At 51.7% G+C, this 17,996-nt stretch overlaps 7 protein-coding genes across 7 annotated transcripts; 3 read left to right on the top strand and 4 right to left on the bottom strand.

The window, feature by feature from the left end:
* Nucleotides 1–722: 722 nt before the first annotated feature.
* On the bottom strand, nt 723–1,743 carry VFPPC_18094 (nuclear envelope protein Cut8; the record flags this gene model as incomplete). Its single annotated transcript, XM_022429750.1, has 2 exons — nt 723–1,549; nt 1,665–1,743. The coding sequence occupies 2 exons, from the start codon at nt 1,741–1,743 to the stop codon at nt 723–725; spliced, it is 906 nt and encodes a 301-aa protein (XP_022285162.1).
* Nucleotides 1,744–3,308: 1,565 nt separating this feature from the next.
* Nucleotides 3,309–3,650, top strand: VFPPC_18093 (hypothetical protein; the record flags this gene model as incomplete). Its single annotated transcript, XM_022429749.1, has 1 exon — nt 3,309–3,650. One exon carries the CDS (start codon nt 3,309–3,311, stop codon nt 3,648–3,650), a length of 342 nt encoding a protein of 113 aa, XP_022285161.1.
* Nucleotides 3,651–4,256: 606 nt separating this feature from the next.
* On the bottom strand, nt 4,257–4,559 carry VFPPC_16607 (hypothetical protein; the record flags this gene model as incomplete). Its single annotated transcript, XM_018294360.1, has 1 exon — nt 4,257–4,559. The coding sequence occupies one exon, from the start codon at nt 4,557–4,559 to the stop codon at nt 4,257–4,259; it is 303 nt and encodes a 100-aa protein (XP_018139806.1).
* Nucleotides 4,560–5,297: 738 nt separating this feature from the next.
* Nucleotides 5,298–7,634, top strand: VFPPC_07217 (RNA binding protein Rnp24; the record flags this gene model as incomplete). Its single annotated transcript, XM_022428548.1, has 3 exons — nt 5,298–6,523; nt 6,966–6,986; nt 7,034–7,634. The coding sequence occupies 3 exons, from the start codon at nt 5,298–5,300 to the stop codon at nt 7,632–7,634; spliced, it is 1,848 nt and encodes a 615-aa protein (XP_022284165.1).
* A 304-nt stretch (nt 7,635–7,938) lies between these two features.
* On the bottom strand, nt 7,939–9,846 carry VFPPC_14184 (hypothetical protein; the record flags this gene model as incomplete). Its single annotated transcript, XM_018291954.1, has 1 exon — nt 7,939–9,846. The coding sequence occupies one exon, from the start codon at nt 9,844–9,846 to the stop codon at nt 7,939–7,941; it is 1,908 nt and encodes a 635-aa protein (XP_018139808.1).
* A 1,985-nt stretch (nt 9,847–11,831) lies between these two features.
* Nucleotides 11,832–13,940, bottom strand: VFPPC_14183 (zinc knuckle domain-containing protein; the record flags this gene model as incomplete). The annotated part of the gene is made up of 1 exon (XM_018291953.1): nt 11,832–13,940. One exon carries the CDS (start codon nt 13,938–13,940, stop codon nt 11,832–11,834), a length of 2,109 nt encoding a protein of 702 aa, XP_018139809.1.
* A 3,185-nt stretch (nt 13,941–17,125) lies between these two features.
* Nucleotides 17,126–17,899, top strand: VFPPC_14182 (protein ORM1; the record flags this gene model as incomplete). Its single annotated transcript, XM_018291952.1, has 3 exons — nt 17,126–17,267; nt 17,419–17,777; nt 17,849–17,899. The coding sequence occupies 3 exons, from the start codon at nt 17,126–17,128 to the stop codon at nt 17,897–17,899; spliced, it is 552 nt and encodes a 183-aa protein (XP_018139810.1).
* Between the last annotated feature and the right edge of the window lie 97 nt (nt 17,900–17,996).

Raw genomic sequence — 17,996 nt, 5'->3', positions numbered from 1 at the left:
CAGCCATCGATTCATCTCGGCAAGGGCCGTATCGCCCCACTCCTGATAAGATCCGTTAATACCAAAATTATCAGCCGGTTGGCAACTATTTATATCCATTCGCATGCCGACGCCCAAGTGATATATGTCACCCCAATTCTCCGTTGGAAGCAAAAACAAAATTGAAGGACTTCGGGTCTGCAGGCGGAATTTGCGGGATCACGATAAAGCATGTCAACTACCCAAGCGCCTTCTGAGGGCTCGATCCCTTCTTTGACCCAATGAACATCGAGCAATTCGCTATTTAGAAGTGAGGAGGAAATTCCATGCATATTACCTCAAGGCGTAAATATTCTCTTTGCCAAGAATTTGCTACCTACAGAGTGTAATGGTTATGTACATACAGAAGGGACCGCTGTCATTCAGGGAGAAAAAAACATCAAATAAAAACTATAACAATAAGAAGACCTCCCTCAATGAAGAACAGTGAAACGGAAATTGCTGGTGCCCTTAAAAAAATCAGTGGTAAAAAATGCAACCAAGGGGTAACAAACAGCAAAACGCCAAATTCATCCAGTTTGTGCATGAAGTATGAACTCCCAAGTCTATGCTGCCTGTCCTGTAATGCAAAACAAAGGTTGTCATCATCTGTCATGAAATAGTTTTGTCCGTGACGGCGTCGTCAGAAACAAGATGCCAGTTTTGTTCGGTTTAGATGTGTAGAGAATAGGCTGTTTTTTTTTTCACCAGGGTCCAACCCGCACAGGAGATCCATAAGCACCGGACATGAGTTGATTCAAAATTGAATGTTGTTCCGACGAGTTTCCTTGTGCGTTCGCTCCAGGGCCCATCCAACCTACACTGTTGGCCATAGCGGACATGGCGGTGCCGAGGCGCCCCCCTGATTGTTCATTGTGCTGAGCCAGGGTCTGGTCCCATCGGCCGGTATGCAAGTTGAATCCGCCGCCTCGTTTGCCGGCCTCAGTGATGACCAAAGCCCAGGCTCGAGAAATGTCATCGTATGCCGTCTCCTTGTGGTGGCGATAGGCCTGGGGTTCCCAGTCGGGAAGTTCGTGGATAAGCTTCGTGGCACCGTCAAGAAATTGTAGCGATGTAGTCGGTTGTGTCTCGGTAGGCGGGAGATATTGAGGTGTAAAATCGGACAGGGCATCTATGAGGGCCACCAAGGGTTCCTTGACTCGGTAATAGGTATACTCGGGACTGGATTCACCATAGGGTACGGCTTCCTTTAGCTTGTTGTGATAGTCCCGCAAAACGTTTAGGGAAGAAGACACCGAAGGTCGAGGAGCTCCAGAGACAACTTCCTGGCCAATATCCGGATGGTGATCGCATATCCTTTCCAGCACCATCCTCAGCTGGCTGGCATCGAGAGTCTCAAGGAGTCGGGGAAGCGCAAGGGGTCGACCAGTGAGCTCGTTGGATCTGACCTTTTTCGACGGGCGGGCAAGTGGTCTGGCAGAGATGGCAGGCGAGCTCAATGGGGACATGGTCTCATCCCCGTCATCGTCAGCTTTTCGCTTCCGATTTGCCATGCTGAGCAGTGGTGAAGCTGTTTGCCAGTTAGCCACAGTTGAACCCGATGATGGACAGGAGAAGCCACAAGTTCCGGCAGAGGAAAAGGAGGTCAACGGATCGACCGGCCCGCCTGGGACAGAAAAACTTACCAGAGCGTTGAGGGGACAAGCGAGGGTTTTCGTGATGGTGAGGGAAGACTGGCGGTTGCGACGACAACAAAACGTTCATGATGCAAATGGCCGGTCGACCGAGGTGAATACCATCAGCGGTGGCGTCGATGAGGACGACGGGTCGGTCAAGCAGAGCTTCACCAAGCTGTGCAGTTTCTCAGCGAAGCCCTCGTCAGCGATACAGTATAGCGGATGCCGTGGTCGTTGCCGTTGCAGGAGCGAGTGCAAACTGTTTGCGATGTGTTTGTTGTGGTGGATGGGAGGTATGTTGAAGGCAAGTGCGTGAGGGGAAATGAAAACGCAAGCTGGGAAAGTTGCAATGTGATGGATTGTGGACAATGCAAGCAGCCTGCAAATCACAGGCGACCGAACCAGACTCGAAGGCGGTCAGAGACTAAAGTGAGGCATGGGTGGGCCAGGGAAGTCGGGTGCCATGCGCAACAGCCCAAGAACACAAGGGCAGGACAAGGGACCGGAGGGAAAAAAAGTACGGTCGGGTCAAGGTTCGCAAATGATGAGGCGAATGGGGGAGTGGAGAGAGGCAGCGTAGCGTAGCGTCTGGCAATGTTGCTGTGGCCAGGGTGGTGGAGAGCAGCGAGTGGGTTGAGATTGTTTATGAGATTCTGGTGCAAGGGCTGAAATGGCAATGGTGAAGGGAACAGCAGACGACAACGCCGACGACAACAAAAAATGCGGAAAAGGCCAGACATGGATATGCAAGGATGGGGGCATTTTGGTTTGGCATGGTCTGGCGTGGCTCGACAGGGTCTGACATGGACGAGGGACTGGACCATTGACGGCTTCTGGCTGCTGGTTGGGCGGCTGACCGTCAACTGGTTCGGAAGGCAATGCAGGCGACGCAGACGACGCAATTCTTACACACAGACCACAGCCGGGTCCAGTCGACTTAGGCGGGACATCAAATGGGAACATGGAAAAAGAGAGGCTGCGCCGGATCATTGATGAAACCCCAAGTACAGCACAGATCAGCCCAGCCGGGGCCAAGCGCCACCCACCGACTGGCTCCGTCTGGTGCATGTCTGGTGTGCTGAAATCTGGACCCGAGCCTATTGCCTGGCGTTTAGTTCAGTCAAGTTTTCCAGGTTCAATGTCTGGTTGGTTTAGTTTTGGTGCGGTGCGGTGCAATGCATCCGCCAGAGCACCGTGCTTGCACTGGAACAGCTCGACTTCAACCTGGAACTGGGGCACTGGCCCGACAGCCAAACAAAAAGGCAGAAATATGGGCACCGAGATGCGACATTAACTTGACATGACATGGAACTTGGACACATTGACCTCCTCCACTAATCAGGCTGGGCTATAATCCGGACTGCACCGCCCGACGAGCACAGGCACCAGACAACTTAAAACTGACGTTGAGATTGCAAGTTTCGAGGGCAGTACGGAGAACTGTACGGCACATCATCCCCCACCAATCTCTGAACTTGTCACACGTGATGGTCGGCGTGGCGCCTGCGCTAGTGCTTTTTAGGTTGTCTCGCATGCCAATTGGGGCTTTCATGAGCCTCTTGCTTCCTCACTCAGGTGCCGGTCAGCTAAGCTTTAGCTGCGTTAGCGTTGATCTGCCCCGCCAGCGGATCAATTGATCATGAGCACCCATCAATGATCCAGTCTGGTCCCAGTTACGCTCCTCCACCATGTCAAACATTGTGTCGAGCACTCTCATCCTCCCAAGTTGTGAACCAACTGTCTGGTCAGCAAGTCTTTTTCCGTCAATCAATATTTGCCGTTCTTCCAGGTTCCAACTTCCAACACTGGTGGCCCAACCTTGCAGCCACCATCAGCCACCACCCACACTCTCTTCTCGGGCAGATCTGGAAGCATTCAACTTTGAACAAAGAAATCGGGACAGATCCGCCCCCGGCTGTGTGCTACAGTGGGGGGTCAGAAGTATTTCAACAAGGAAAGGTATCGCATATCGCGTTGTGTGCTGAGGCATATTGAGCTGCGATAGTGTATACTTGGATATGTTCAAATACCTTTGACCACAGGCTGTAATTTCTGTGCTGCCCACGCCAGGCTCACTGAGAGGCCGAAGTGCCTGCATCTCGAAATAAAAACAACTTGATGTTTTGGCATTAAACTCTATCCCGTTGTTTCTGCCAGTGAATAGTTTTATGCACCGCCAGTGACGAAGCAATCCATAATCAAGTTCGCTCCAGAGGCAAAGCCTTGCCGCAAGCGTCGCATCGCCTTCATGTATGTAATATGTTTGTGTCCTCGCTTGGATTGCAATTTGATCCGTGCAGCAAGCGATCCGCTTATCCACCATTTATCGGTTGCTCCTACGAGATTTGCACTGGTGCTATGCAAATGCCCAGACTCCAGATACTACCTCGGCCGCGGTTCCGGACTAATTAATAGATTAGTTATTACTCCGTTCAAGCCCCTTGTCCGACACAAGAGCTAATTCGGCGGCAAACTCAATCCTCCATCAGCTGTATCTCACTGCAAGAGCCATGTGCTTCGTTCTGGCTGGGAGGGAGAACATACATTCTATCCCAGTCTCCTGCAATTGCATATGTGGTTTCCGTAAAAACACCAGACGCTTCATTCCAACTGTCTTGATCCAGGCGCATGGTCGAATCTGAAGCAGTGTGTAAGACAAGCTGCCACGCCAAGTGAGCTTAGCTCTCCGCACTGGTGGGACACGGGCAGTTCGCTTTTGCCGTAACTTGCCCTTGCTTCAACTGTCGCGAAGTTCCTGGCCTTATGTTGGTGCTTGGTCCATCTATTTGATCCATCACATCCAACAGCTGCAATTTGCCGCTTCGTGGCCTCCCAGTTCGCATCTTGGGACATGAGCAGGTGAGAGGATCGGCTATATTGTGTTATCTCGGCAGTTCTCTGCATTGTTGGTCCTCTCCAGGAATGTAGCCTGCCGTTGGATGGTACGATAGCTTTCTACCGTGAGTTGGTGCTGGGATGCAGTCAGCGTTGCACAATGCAGAGAGGCATCAAATGGCGAGTCCATCTTCTTACTCTGCCACGACCCATCCATTGCCACAGGATCAAATGTGACAGTCACTGGCCAAACACCCTACCGGAGTTTATGCTCGGAAACCAATAAAGCAAGTCAGGATTGGTCTCCGTAGGTTGCAACACTCTATAGCTGCTGTTGGCTGATGTCAGAATGAGTGTGCATGCCACTTGTGCAGGATATCGCCGCCAAGTATCACAATTACTCACCTTGTGCGCTTCGAATATATGCCAGATACATCGTCAGTATTCTACAGGCAGCACTAATTATGCCATGCCAACAGAAATGACACTTTGCAGGAGCAAGAAGAAAGGGCCGGACGCATCCCATTCGCTCCAGGGTAAAATCCTTTGATACTCCAGATTCGCCTGGGCGAAAGCGCCCCACTCTCGGACCCCTCCCGCGTGGCCCACAACGCCGGCAGCTTATCGGTATCAGTTGTTGGCATGGGAAAATTTCTGGCGGCTTGTATTGACTTTTTTTTTTCTTTGGCTGGACCAGGTGTTTAGGATCCCACAAATTGGCAGCAACCTCGTACGCTAGAGAATTGCCTTGACATTTCATCTCTACCATTCGAATATATCAGGCATTCCTAGGATATTAGGACATCAATGGCGACCGTAACGGAAGAGCCGGTCCTCCAAGACGGCGACAATGCCGCATCCGCCAAGCGCAAGTCCGCCATGGACGAAATTGAAGTCGATCTGGCGCTTCCTGAACCGCCATCCAAGCGAGCACGTCGTGCTCTGAAAAAGGGAAAGCCCCTCCCCGCAAAGAACGATAGCGACGACGAGAAAGAAAAGGCCGACGGCGACGAGGAACAAAAGGACAAGAAAGACAAGGTCAGATCGGAGCACGGCATTTGGGTGGGCAATCTACCCTTCACAGTCACAGCTGCAGAGTTGCGACAATGGCTCGTCGATAATTCTGGTGGCGTAATTACCGAAGACTCCATCACGAGAATAAAGATACCCACGTCAAAAGACCCCAACCGGGACAAGACCCAAAAGCCTGCCAACAAGGGCTTTGCCTACATTGACTTCACAGACATTGGCGGCAAGGTCGCCGCCATTGCATTGTCGGAGACAGAGCTCGGCCACCGAAAACTTCTTATCAAAGACTCCAAGTCGTTTGAAGGCCGACCCGCCAAGGAGAAGGAGCCTGAAGCGGTGGAAACCGGACCCGATGGCAAAGTGAAGCACGGCGGCGAGCAGAAGAACGACGTCGACCCCAATGCTAGCCGGAAAATATTCGTCGGAAATATGAGCTTCAAGACGACCGAGGAGGACGTGTGGAGGAACTTTGAAAAGTGCGGAGAAATTGATTGGGTCAAGATTGCCACGTTTGAAGACACCGGAAAGTGCAAGGGTTACGGCTGGGTCAAGTTCAAGGAACCTGAAGCTGCTGCGTGGGCTGTGAAGGGATTCGTCAAGGTGAAGGAGGCGGTTGAAACGGAAGATGACTTCAAGGAGGGTGAGGACGGCGAGGATGCCGATGGCAAGAAGAAGGATCAGCAGAAGCAGTTCAAGACGAGAAAGTGGTGGGTGAACCGCATGCTGGGCCGAGAACTCAAGCTGGAACTGGCCGAGGATGACCAGACCCGGTACAAGAAGCGTTTCGGCAAGGATGCCCAGAAGAGACAGGCGAACGATGGTGAGAGGAAACCGAGACAGCAAGGAAGAAATGGATTCAAGTCGAGAGATGACAGAGCTGGTGAGAAGAATGGCGAAAAGGCTGAGACACAAGAAAAGGCGGATAAGCCTCTCAAGGAGGCGGCGGATATTCAGGTCGCGAGGTTAACGGGTGCGGTAGTGAAGCATACGGGTTCGAAGATGACGTTTGACTAAATAGTGTATCTATATGGCTGTATATACATTGTGGATGAGATACCCTCATAAAGCGATTCACTTGCAAGCAGGTCATTGGATTGTGGAAACTAGTTGCCGTTTGGGTGTAGACCTCGGATGGATGGACGAGGTGGCTCCCCTCACCCCGCATGAACAACGTTGATGCTGTGACGTCGATTATTCATCAACTTCAACTACCTTTTTATGAGGTCAAACGGCACGGCTTTCATCAATAAGGGAAATCGAAGCGACTACGTTTGAAATATACATTACGTCTCATACCTTGCAACTACCCTTCACAGCAGCGGCCATGTATGAATCTCAAGTCTCATTTACACTCGACACCATCTGTCCATGGCAAGTACCCAATCTCAGCCCCATCAACCGCAGCTCAAGTCACATATTCCAGAAACAAAAAGCTAACTCCCACAGGACATATTTAGCAAAGAAGAGGTCCGTTCGCATTCCTCTGTCCATCACACCACACTAACAACCCCCAGGCTAGAAGAAGCCCTCACCCAAGTCCGTAGCACCTCACCACCAGTAACTTTCACCCTGCACTTCGAACCCTTCCAACTATTCCCCGACTTCGCCGACACCACCGACAAGCAGGAATGGTACCTCCACGAAAAGCACTTTGACAACCAAGCCGCCCAGGAAGCCTACCAAGCGCACATGACGTCGCTCCTCGAGCCTCACGGCGTCAAGCTCAATTTTACAGGTAAAATGGGCAACACGCTCCACGCGCACCGCGTGATTCAGCAGGTCCAGCAGGACAAGGGACCAGAAGTGACGGGCCGCCTGGTGGAAGGTCTGTACAGGCGGTACTTTGAGGAGGCGAAGCACCCGTCTGCGGATGAGACGCTGGTGGAGGCGTGTGTGGACGCTGGGATAGGGGAAGACGAGGCGAAGAAGCTGGTTGAGGATAAGGAGATGGGGTTGAGGGATGCGAAGGCGAGGTTGAGGGAGGTTGCTATGGATTGTGATGCCGTGCCTGTGGTGGTGGTGGAGGGGAAGAGGAGGGATATTACGCTGACGGGGGCGAAGGAGGTGAAGGATTATGTTAAGGCTATGGAGACGGTTATCAAGGAGAGTGGGTGATTTAAAGATGTGGGCATGTATAGGATTGGGTATGTATTTACTGTATGTTCGCAAGTAATTATGTGTATGGATCACTTCACGGAATGACGTGCGAGGATAATGAGCAAATGAGTTCAAAGAAGGTTATAGCAAAGACTGCCAGGTATGTAACGAATGACCACAAGCCATGAAATATACAAAATAAGAAAAGATGAACAAATAAGAAAAGTATTCAATACAAAAAAAGAAGGTCATGAAGTCATGAGACATCATTACAAATCGTAAAAAAAAACCCATGGCCCAGTCATCACAACACCTTTCAACTTCACGAACGACTAAACATCAGCGGCACCAACGCACTCCGACTCTCCATCCTCGCCCTATCCTCGACAACCATGTCCCGCGCACACATGCCGTTCGTCCACTCCCTCCCAGCCATGGTCCTACACGCCGCCACCGCATCCACAGCCTTGGTGCGCTTGGCGCAAAACTCCCTGCTCAGTTTCGAGAGGACTGCCTCCTTGGCCTTTTGCAGCGCGCTCACCCTTGCTGCTGCGTCTTCGGCTAGTAATCTGTGCGCTTCTTCTTGCTCAATATTGCGCTGCACGGGTGATATCTCGTCGTCGTGAGTGCGAGATGGATCGTATACAGTTGGTTGGAGGAGGACAGGGTGAGGATCTGAGATGAGAATCGGTGCCGTGATGTCGTGCCGTGGTGAAGCTGGTGCAAGTGTAGGCCCGTCAGATTCAAACGATGCCTTGGGCTTCGGCTTCGATACCTTCCTCTCATGGCTTGACGACGGGCGAGAATCAGACTTTTCGTCATTCTTTCTGCGTCTCCTCCTCGTCCTCTTGCGCAACTTGGTCGTGAAGCTAGCGCTCTCATCTGGCCTCGCCAGGCACGCAGCCGTCTCGGACAACGCCGCCATCACACCTCTCTCCTCCTCCGAGAAGTCCAGCCCACCGAGATCCATGTCCAATAACTCCCTGCTCGCTGCTTCCACCGCCGCGCTCGGACTAGGAAGTTCCTCGTCGCTCTCGCACGTAACAAGGCTGCACTCCGACGAGGCTGCCAGACTCCTCCTCCAGGAATCATCTCTATTCAGTGGCGAAAGCGCATCATCCCAGCTGCCATTGTTGGTGAGCACGACGTTCTCAAAGTCGAATTCCTTGACGGTAGAGCTGTGCGACTTGATCAGATCGCTGAGCTGGGGGGCGTTCATGGCGGAGTTGCGGATCTGCAGGTACCGCAGCTTGGGGAAGTGAATTGGTGCTCTGGGAGGGCGTGTTGGTAATGGCGACATGGGCGAAGTGACTTCGTGGAAGAGCTTCTTGGTTGATCTTGGCGGCGCAAAGAGCGGATCGGATGACAGGGCCGCGGGGCAGGGACCCTTAACTCCTATCCATGAGAAGCTGAATTTCTCGAGGGACGGTGCAAAGAAGCGGACGTAGTCGTCAATGATTTTCAGGTGATCCAGTCCTGGGGAGGGGCCGTAAAAGTCCCACGATTCAACCGATATGTTGAGCTTCTTGATTTGTTTCCAGCGTTTTCCTGCTGAGGGGACGGATCCGAACCCTTGAGTGTGACGGAGGTAGTTGAACGCCGCTGGGTGAAGCGACGATAGACTCAACTTGTTAAGCTTGTCGAGCGGTGCTCGTTCCACGGCAATTCGCAGACTAATAAGCGCATAGTCGACGATATCCCGTCTATATCTCTCGCGGGGATCCTGCCCGGGACACCGGACAGTCAAGTGCCGCATGTTGGGGAGCGACTTGAAGGCGTGGATGAAGCTGGGGACATTGGTGGCGGCGTGAAAGAGCGGCGGATACTGCTGCGTCAAGATGTCGCCCAGTTCTGTGTTGGCGTACTTGCGGCGAGTGAGCACGGAGCTCATGCTCGTGTGAGGCGTATACAGAAAACATATCTCCTGTCCGGTGAGCGGGTGCACCAGCGGCGGCAGAAAGGTAGCGTCCGAGTGAGGCATGTAAAAGGTGAGGTGCTCGATGTGGTGGCCGATGCGGTTGAGGGCGGCGACGCGGCTGGGCTTGGTGAAGGTGGCGGACGTGAAGGTTGTGGTGATGCGGGTGAAGAGGCGCTTGGTGACGAGGTTGCAGCATGCGGAGGAGGTTTGGCGGACGGAGGCGATGTCTGCGGTGGAGAGGTTGGGGAAGAGGTGGTCTTTGATGTGGTCGCTCCTTAGGAGGGAGATGAAGAGTTGTTCGGTGGATGACATGATGTGTTCATGGCGTGGGGGCTGATGAAGATGGAGTTGATATCAACAGTGTTTGATGTCGAAGGATGGAGGTGGTATCAATCAGTTTTTTGGATGATGAAGGATCGAGTTGGATAGGGACCAGTGTTGTTTCGATATGTCAAAGGATGTAGTTGAATAATACCAAGTTTGTTGTTTAGATATCTCCAGGATGAAGTTGTGTATAAACCAGTGTTAGATGTTGAAAGTTGGATATAACCAGTGTTTAGATATCTCAAGAGATGTCGTTGGGTATGAACCAGTTTGTTTAGTATAGCGAAGAATGAGTTGATAGCAACCAGTGTTGATGTCGAAGGATGCAGTTGGATAATACCAGTAATTGTTATGAGCAGTTTCAAATCGCAAGATGGTGAATATCTCAAAGACGGTAAGTGATGGCGTCCGTGTAAGTCAATAGCATCAAGTCTCAACTCAAAATCTTAATCTCAATCTCAAAGACAAGACACCTAATCAGGCACAAACTCACACAAACCAAATATCTAAACAGCAAAGACCGAAAGAACAAGGCCACAAACCCCAAGGGTATATATCCGGCCACCATCCAACTGATCACCCGCCTCGCCACTCTCCCTCCCCTTTCCCATCTGTTTCTCAAATCCGTCTCGTTCGCGAAGCCAGCCCCAAAATCGACTGGCTCTGAGTCACCCTACACGCAAAACCAACCTGCATATATGCACACCTAACAATTGGCCAGGACACCATGCTTTCAGGCGTCGCGACACCGCGTCGGGAGCCCGTGCCGGCCATGATTGCAGCGAGTTCCCACCGCCGTGCAGCGATGAAGTCGGTTCAACCAGTTGGATCGGCTTCCATGTGCAGTTACCCCGGTTAGTAGTTACATGGGGTCATCAGCCAAAAGGAAGTTGGTCGTCTGAATGGAGAAACAGGACGTTGAAAGTTGCCCCGCATTTTTGTAGAGCGACACACGGCACTTGACGCGGGGAGCCGTTTTGGTCTGAGAAACGGTCGGTGTGGCCAATCAGTGGGCCTTGTTGGGACGCGAAACACGCGCATTGAAGAAAGAAAAGTAGATGGATGATGGATGGTACGCGGTTGATTCCCCTTGTGGCTGCTAAGCGCGATTACAGATTTACAGCTTCGATTTGAAAATGTCTGGTAACAACCGAGTACAGTATTAATATCATGATGGCTCCGAAATGTTTCCTTTTGTCTTACATGCTGAATATCTGGCTGCCAGTTCACTGCGCATAAATCACATCGCAATCCACCTTGACATGACGTACAACCTATCAAGTAAAAAACCTTGTAAGAGTCATCGTCGCAGCTCAATAAACTCCACGACTATATTTCATGCCTTCATGCTTCATGTTGCCGTGCGTCTGCATCCCACGTGTCAAAGAAACCCATCACTTCTCATTCTCCATCCTGCGCCTCAACGCCCATCATCATGCGCGGTTCTTGTCAAAAAATTATCCAGCCAAAGATAGCTTGTGGCGTTCGTGACGTTTCCTGCGCGTTGAAACGAAACAACCCTGTCGGACCAATCACTTTTGCATCGCGTAACGAACCCCATGCGCATCATGCTGATCACAAACATTTTCATCCCGTCAAGTTTGCTATACTCCGTACTGCGCAAGGCATTTTTGCTGCTTCACACCCACAAATTTCAAAATGGTTTCGCCTGAGTCCCTGCAAGCGAGCCATTCTGTGGCTTTAAACATCTTCTCCTGTGACCAACGCCGCTAGCCCTAATCACTTTTTGAGAACCCGAGTCCCTTTGTTCAAGTCAAAACTGCCACCACACGGCTGCCACACCTTATCATTGGGTATCTGAATCTCTATATATGCATAAAACAAGTCCGCCAACCTTCTTTGGTTCATACAGAAACGCAAAATCCACCGGGTGTCACCCAGTTGCTGCCACACCAAAACCCATGAATGTTGATGCAATGCTTCCCTCACATGATGGTTTGCAAGCTCATCATCTACCTCCCTCTGCCCCTTCCTCCACCTCTGCCTCTGCCTCTGCCTCCCCTTCCACCACCACCACCTCCTCCTCCTCCTCCTCCAGCCCCTCTCCCCCCTCGCCCTCCTTGACTGCCGTGTCCACCTCTATGCCTGTTCGCGTCGCTTGGTCCTGGTGGGGGAGGGGGTGGTGGCACGTTGCGATAGCTTCGTGTCGATGGGGGCGGTTTTGAAGGAAGTGAGGGTGGCGGGGCCGGTGGTTGGGATTGATATCCGCGGACTCCAGGCGGAGGAGGGTATCTGCTGGATTGGCCACCGCCTCTGGACGGTCTTGAAGGTGGCGGTCCCGGAGGAAGTGGTGGTTGCCCAGCGAGTGGTTGAAAGCTGTTGACCGTGTGACTGCCCATCATCTGCGGCAACTGAATATTGCTAGACATGCGGATTTGACCAACCGCTCCCTTCATGTTGGGACCTCTGGCTGGCTTTTTGCCCAGGAACTCAACGTCAGAGTCGTCGCTCTCTGAGTAATGAACATTGGCTGTCCGCGCAGCGTGGCCGCGAATCTTGGCTTCAGGGGCACGTAATGACCTCTTGTTGCCTCCTGGGTTGGAAGCATCCTCGATGGATAGTGCGTCGCATTTGGGATCCATGTATAGGCTGCGATTCTGTAAAGACCACGTAGGGTTGGAGCATATCCCTCGCCGCTGTCCACAATCTCCCGAAAAGTGGTCTTTGCTACCACACACTGCGCATGAGCTGGGGAGATACACGACCGTGTGTATTGTTTGTGCTTCCGGGTGAAATGATCGCCAAATCTCGGTGCAGTCATTTTCCAGGTGCTCCGTCGACTTGCAGAAAAGGCAAACCAGTCCCTCTTCCTTTGTCAGTATCAGCTTTTCAACACAAGTGGCGGCCTTGTGGCCAAGTTGACGGCATTTGGTGCATCTTTCCTGGATACCGGGGCAGCAGAAGTCCCAGTGATCGTAGCTATCACAGAATCTGCATTTTGACCGAGAACAGTGAATGGCTCTATGGCCCTCGAGACCACAGAGCAGGCACATGTTGCTTGGGTCGGCAGCTGACGGGAAGTATCTTCGCTGCTGCTCCAGCTCCTCTGCGCCAGTTGGCACTCCCCCCCTGACTATAGAGACGTCCCCGTTTTGTCTCTTGAGCTTCAAGTCTTCTGGCGATGTATGGCTACCATTGCTTAGCACCTCGCCTTCCTCTTCTGATTCCCCTCTGGTGCCCTGCGGTGGTGCCGCTGGTGTTGTAGAGTTCAAATTCGTCGATGGCTCGGGAGCCACTTGTCGTGAACTAGCGCCCGTCGACAGCTGGATCGCATCAATCGTGGACTGTATCGTGCTCTGCATCTCTACCCTGCTTGCGACCTGTTTCGCAGCTTTTTTCTTAGACTGTCGCAGGCCGCTATAAGATTCCAGATAATAGACAAATGCGTCAACAGCCACTCTGGGGGTAATGGCCGAGACGTTGTGCGAGTTGTGCTTGCAAAATACTTGGACCCAGTCCTTGAATCGAGCATGCCACGAGCCTTCTTTCTTGGGCGACAAGGCAGGTAGGCCAAGCGATACGGAGCCCGCCATGTATGTCGGTGGTTCGGGAGGCACGCTGGCTCCTGCGAGAAGTTCAGGTCCGTCTACCTCAGCCTGGTCGGTTGTATGGCCCGATGTTGGTGGCTTTGATCCCGAAGGAGAAGAAGCTGCGGTGGAGGGAGCAGGCGGTTTTGTCGCCTCAGCTACGTTGCCAGGCATGGGCTCCTTGCCTCTTTCCAAAGCAGCGCGAGGGTTGGTTTCGGATTCAGACTCATCGATTTCACCCTCCTCAGAGACTTGATGAGATTGGTTGGATGGCGATGCGCTCAACCTGGTCCGTTTGGGGTGAGGGGGGGAAATATCCATATCAGGGGATGGCGAGTAGCCGTCAGATTCTAGGTCTTCGTCGCCATCGTCTCGTGGCCTCTTTTGAAGCGAAGTTGACAGCTGGCTGCCGTCTGGCGCATTCTGCCCCTGGACGAGACTCGCCTCTGGAATCGCTTGCTGCTCAAGCTCCGGCTCGTAGTCGCTGTCCCCAATACTGATGACGTCGGCTGGAGGCTCACTGGGGATGCTCATCTTGAATCCTGCAATGTGCCCAGATGTTGTACGACTACCTGACAAATCGATAAAGATATGCAATGGACTGAAGTATCCTCCTAAGACTGTCCAGGGCCCGGGCACATGCTATGGATTGTAATGGATCCCGGCGGCCAGGTCAAGAGGTAAGTCTCAGTCAATCCTTTGCGCTCTCAGGTGTGGCAACTGCCCAGAGTACACCGTTCAGGTGGGCTTCGTCTGAGCGCGATGTTGTCGCGACTGCACGGCGCAGACGAATCCTGTTTCGCAGTCTTTCAAGACCTCTGGTAAAGTTGAAGATGTATTCGGTGAACAGATGGTTTATTCGACCCTCACCATCTCACGGCGCTTTTTGATAAAGTTTCATATCCATTCAAAGGAAAAAAATATCGAAATTCAGGCGAATCATGTCGCGCCATTCCGTCATGGCTGTCATGACCGACAGGGAAGGTGCAAATTCCGAGGATTAACCTGGGAGCCACCAGAAGTCTTGCTGGCAAATTTCGAACAAGAAACCCAACCACGACCATCTTACCCTGTATCCGGGTACTGCAAGACAAATTTATGCAGTCAAGGAAACTGAAATGTGACATTTGTGATGATTTTTGTCATTTTGCCGGCGTGGCGTTTCGTACAATGCGATCTATTTTGTTTCTTTTGGTTGCACCAATTTTGCGTTGAGAGTATGGTAATTTATGAGAAACGATATCGACTCGTGAGCTTCGTCCTCAACTTTGCTGATCCATTCTACCTGAACCGACAGGACTGACTGCTAGTCACCTCGGCGAAATACTTCGTCTTCTACTCTATACTGAGCTTCATCAGATCTTTTCGTGGATCTAGCATCCTTGCCGATGGCTAATAAATCTGGCCAAGTATAGTTTTGGTAATTTGGACGGAACCTGATGTCCGGAATCTGACCTTGCTGGACCCTGTGGATCATACAATGTTGCGTAGCCTCAATGTCAAAGTCCACGGGCACGGACGGACTACTCCTGCGTTACTGTGTCCAGGTCCCGTTCATGGCAGATATCCACACCTCATACGAGAAATCCTGCCTGGATTCATGTTTTGCCGAAATAAAGATGGACTTGGAGCACTCGCCTTGGATACCGCCGTGTGTTGATGCTCCACTAATTGAGGCAGTGAAGTGAGTCTGTTCTAAGAATAGGAAAGTAACTAGAGAATGCCAGAGAGTCAAATACAGTGGGCAGGACAGAAACGAGAACGAAACAACAGTGATGCGCCGTGCCTGTACGAAGGAGAACCAATATTGCGCCTTTTACTCTGCAGTGTGCGACAGGTTCAATGGATTGAACTGTGGTGAAGTATCGTGGCATACGTGGTGGAGTTGTGTTAGAGCGTGAGATGCTGCTCTGGGTGCTCCGTAGCTTTAATCTTGACCCAACTTGCCAACCTTGTAACCCTTGTCAACAGGAGCAAGTTTGCTGTGGTTTCCCTGCTAGGTTCAGGTCTTGCAGGCGTCGTCAGCTTCTGCAAGTGTCTGGTGCATGTGTTGAGTGCTGCAAGTAACCCTGCCAAGCACATCCCCAACTGGCAGGATTTGCGGTCCCGATGCGTGGCCTGCATGACGGCGCGTGGCCAAATTTGGTGGCCGCAGAAGCTGTGATGCCCTAAATGGACACGGTATGAAGACCTTGACAGCGGCTGTTCCAGGTCCCAATGTCTGGTCAATGTCTGGTCAATGTCTGATCAATGTCTGGTTCTTGCTGGAATTGGTTCATCAGGGTCTCGACGCCGCTGGTGCCAACAAACAGGGGTTGGAAAAGCCAAGTCTTGGAGTGTTTGCGGGAGCTCCATCACTGATGCAACGCCACACTGGTAGCAGTATTCGTGTTCGGCCTGACATGGGCGTTGAAGAGAGCAAACATTGGAAAAGGATATTCAATGCTGACATATTGTACATTAGGCACTGTCTGGTGATGGATGGAGAGTTGTGAGTTGTCTGGTGGCCTTCATGTTGACGGCAGAATCGACATCCGACAATATTGAATGTCCCCGCAGTCGGAATTGCTGTCTGTGCTTTGCCATTGGAGGGCGATTCGAAATCGGTCGTTGCTTCCCAAATTGGTTGGATCGTTCTCATTGGAAAGGACGACTCTGGCTGACCGGACTGGCAACAACGTGATGACAACGTGATGACTGACAGACCATCATCTCTGAGAGTATGAAGTCGACAGAGACGAATAGTGGCCACCAGATTTTCTTTTCTTTTCAATGTTCAATGCTCTGTAGGACAAACATATAGCGAAGTGCATGGTCTGGTTGGACTGGGTGTCTGTGCAAATCATTCGGCTCTGTTCTGTCTGATGCCCTGTCCACCAGACCTTGCCTTGGCCAATTCCAATTGAACCAGGCCAGCCAGGCCAGCCAGGCCAGCCAGGCCAGACCAGGCCAGACCAGACCCTGACCCCACTCAGTCACTCAATCACGCATTTGATTCATCCATCCAGTTGAGTCCTCCACCCTGCACAGCACCACAGCACAACAGACAACATCGGACATGTGTCCACGGTCCACGGTCCATCTCCGTCTCCATCTCCAGCTTCGTGACCCCAGTTGCATCCGACATCCTTTCATCACCAGTCTGCCCGCCATCTCCATCATCACCAGCCGCCGCCCGCAATTCCATTTTGTGCGTGCTGCTATCGCCTCTCCAGGCATCCAGCTCATTGACATCGTCTTCTGTACTATCGCTCACTGTATTCATACGTTGGCCGCTGGCTGTGCCACTTTTTTCATCCACCCCCAAATCTGACGACTCTTCATCCAACCGTTTGTCGTACTCAACATTCCGGCTTCGCCGCAACTCCTCTCTTGGACATTACCAAACGTACATCTGCTGCAAGACAAGAACCCTTGGGGATATTCTGTGTCTTCCGACTCGACACTGAGTGATTGTCTCGCCGTCTTATCCGCACGCAACGTCGGTGCAACCGTTACAGAATCGTTGATTTGGGAGACGCTGTGACGTACGGCCTCGCTCTCGTCGCCTTCCGAACCACGACTCCTGGTCTCTCCTCTCCTCTTCTCCTCGCCATAATATACCGCACCGCGCCGCACCCGACAATACCGCCAAGCTGTCTTCCCCAATTCTTCTCCAGCGCACCGTTTCCTACGACGCGGGCACCAACCCTCCGCGTCGTGGAAGCACATATCTAGACATGGCCGACCGCAACAATTCGTCCCGTAGGAGGAGGTCGAGCAGTATCCTACAGGTCTATCACGAGCCCCCCGAGACTCTCGAGCAAATCAGTGATCAGGCTGTTCTGCCCAACCTGAACGCCAATTGGACAAGTGCAAAAGGTATGGAACACCACAGCTGCCCCTTTATAGCGTCCAACGCCAATATGCATATGCTTTCCGTCCCTTTACTGCTAGAGCTTTCTGTACAAACTTGTGTGGTTTGAATGTGGATAACGCTAACATGATTTGTCTTATTTTTGGGGGTGTTTAGGAGCTTGGACTATCCACATTGTTCTCATCGCAGCGTTGAAAATTCTCTACGATATTATCCCCGGTGTCTCACAGGAGACGTCGTGGACTCTGACCAACATGACATACATGTTTGGCTCGTACATCATGTTCCATTATGTCCGTGGTGTGCCATTTGAATTCAATAGTGGTGCTTTTGACAACCTGAACATGTGGGAACAAATTGACAATGGCGCACAATACACCCCAACCAAGAAGTTCCTTCTCAGCGTTCCTATCGTGCTGTTCCTTCTCAGCACACATTACACCCACTACGATCTTGCATACTTTATTATTAATTTCTTGGCTGTTTTAGCCGTTGTTATCCCAAAGCTACCCTTTGTATGTGATGGCCCTCCTTCTAAACATGGCTCATTTTCACTGCGAAGCATCTAACGTTTACACTTCTTTAGAGTCACCGAATGCGATTTGGTCTATTTTCAGGACCTCCCGAGGAAGATTAGTGCTACATGTCGAATATTGCGCGACATCGAGTGGCGGTTGTTTAATGTAATTCTTTCGATTGTTTGCAGTCGTGGTCTCTACCCAGGAGGAGGCTGG

The sequence above is a fragment of the Pochonia chlamydosporia genome, chromosome 7, assembly GCF_001653235.2.
Source record: "Pochonia chlamydosporia 170 chromosome 7, whole genome shotgun sequence".
Lineage (NCBI taxonomy): Eukaryota > Fungi > Ascomycota > Sordariomycetes > Hypocreales > Clavicipitaceae > Pochonia > Pochonia chlamydosporia.
This window is presented reverse-complemented; position numbering and strand designations above follow the sequence as displayed.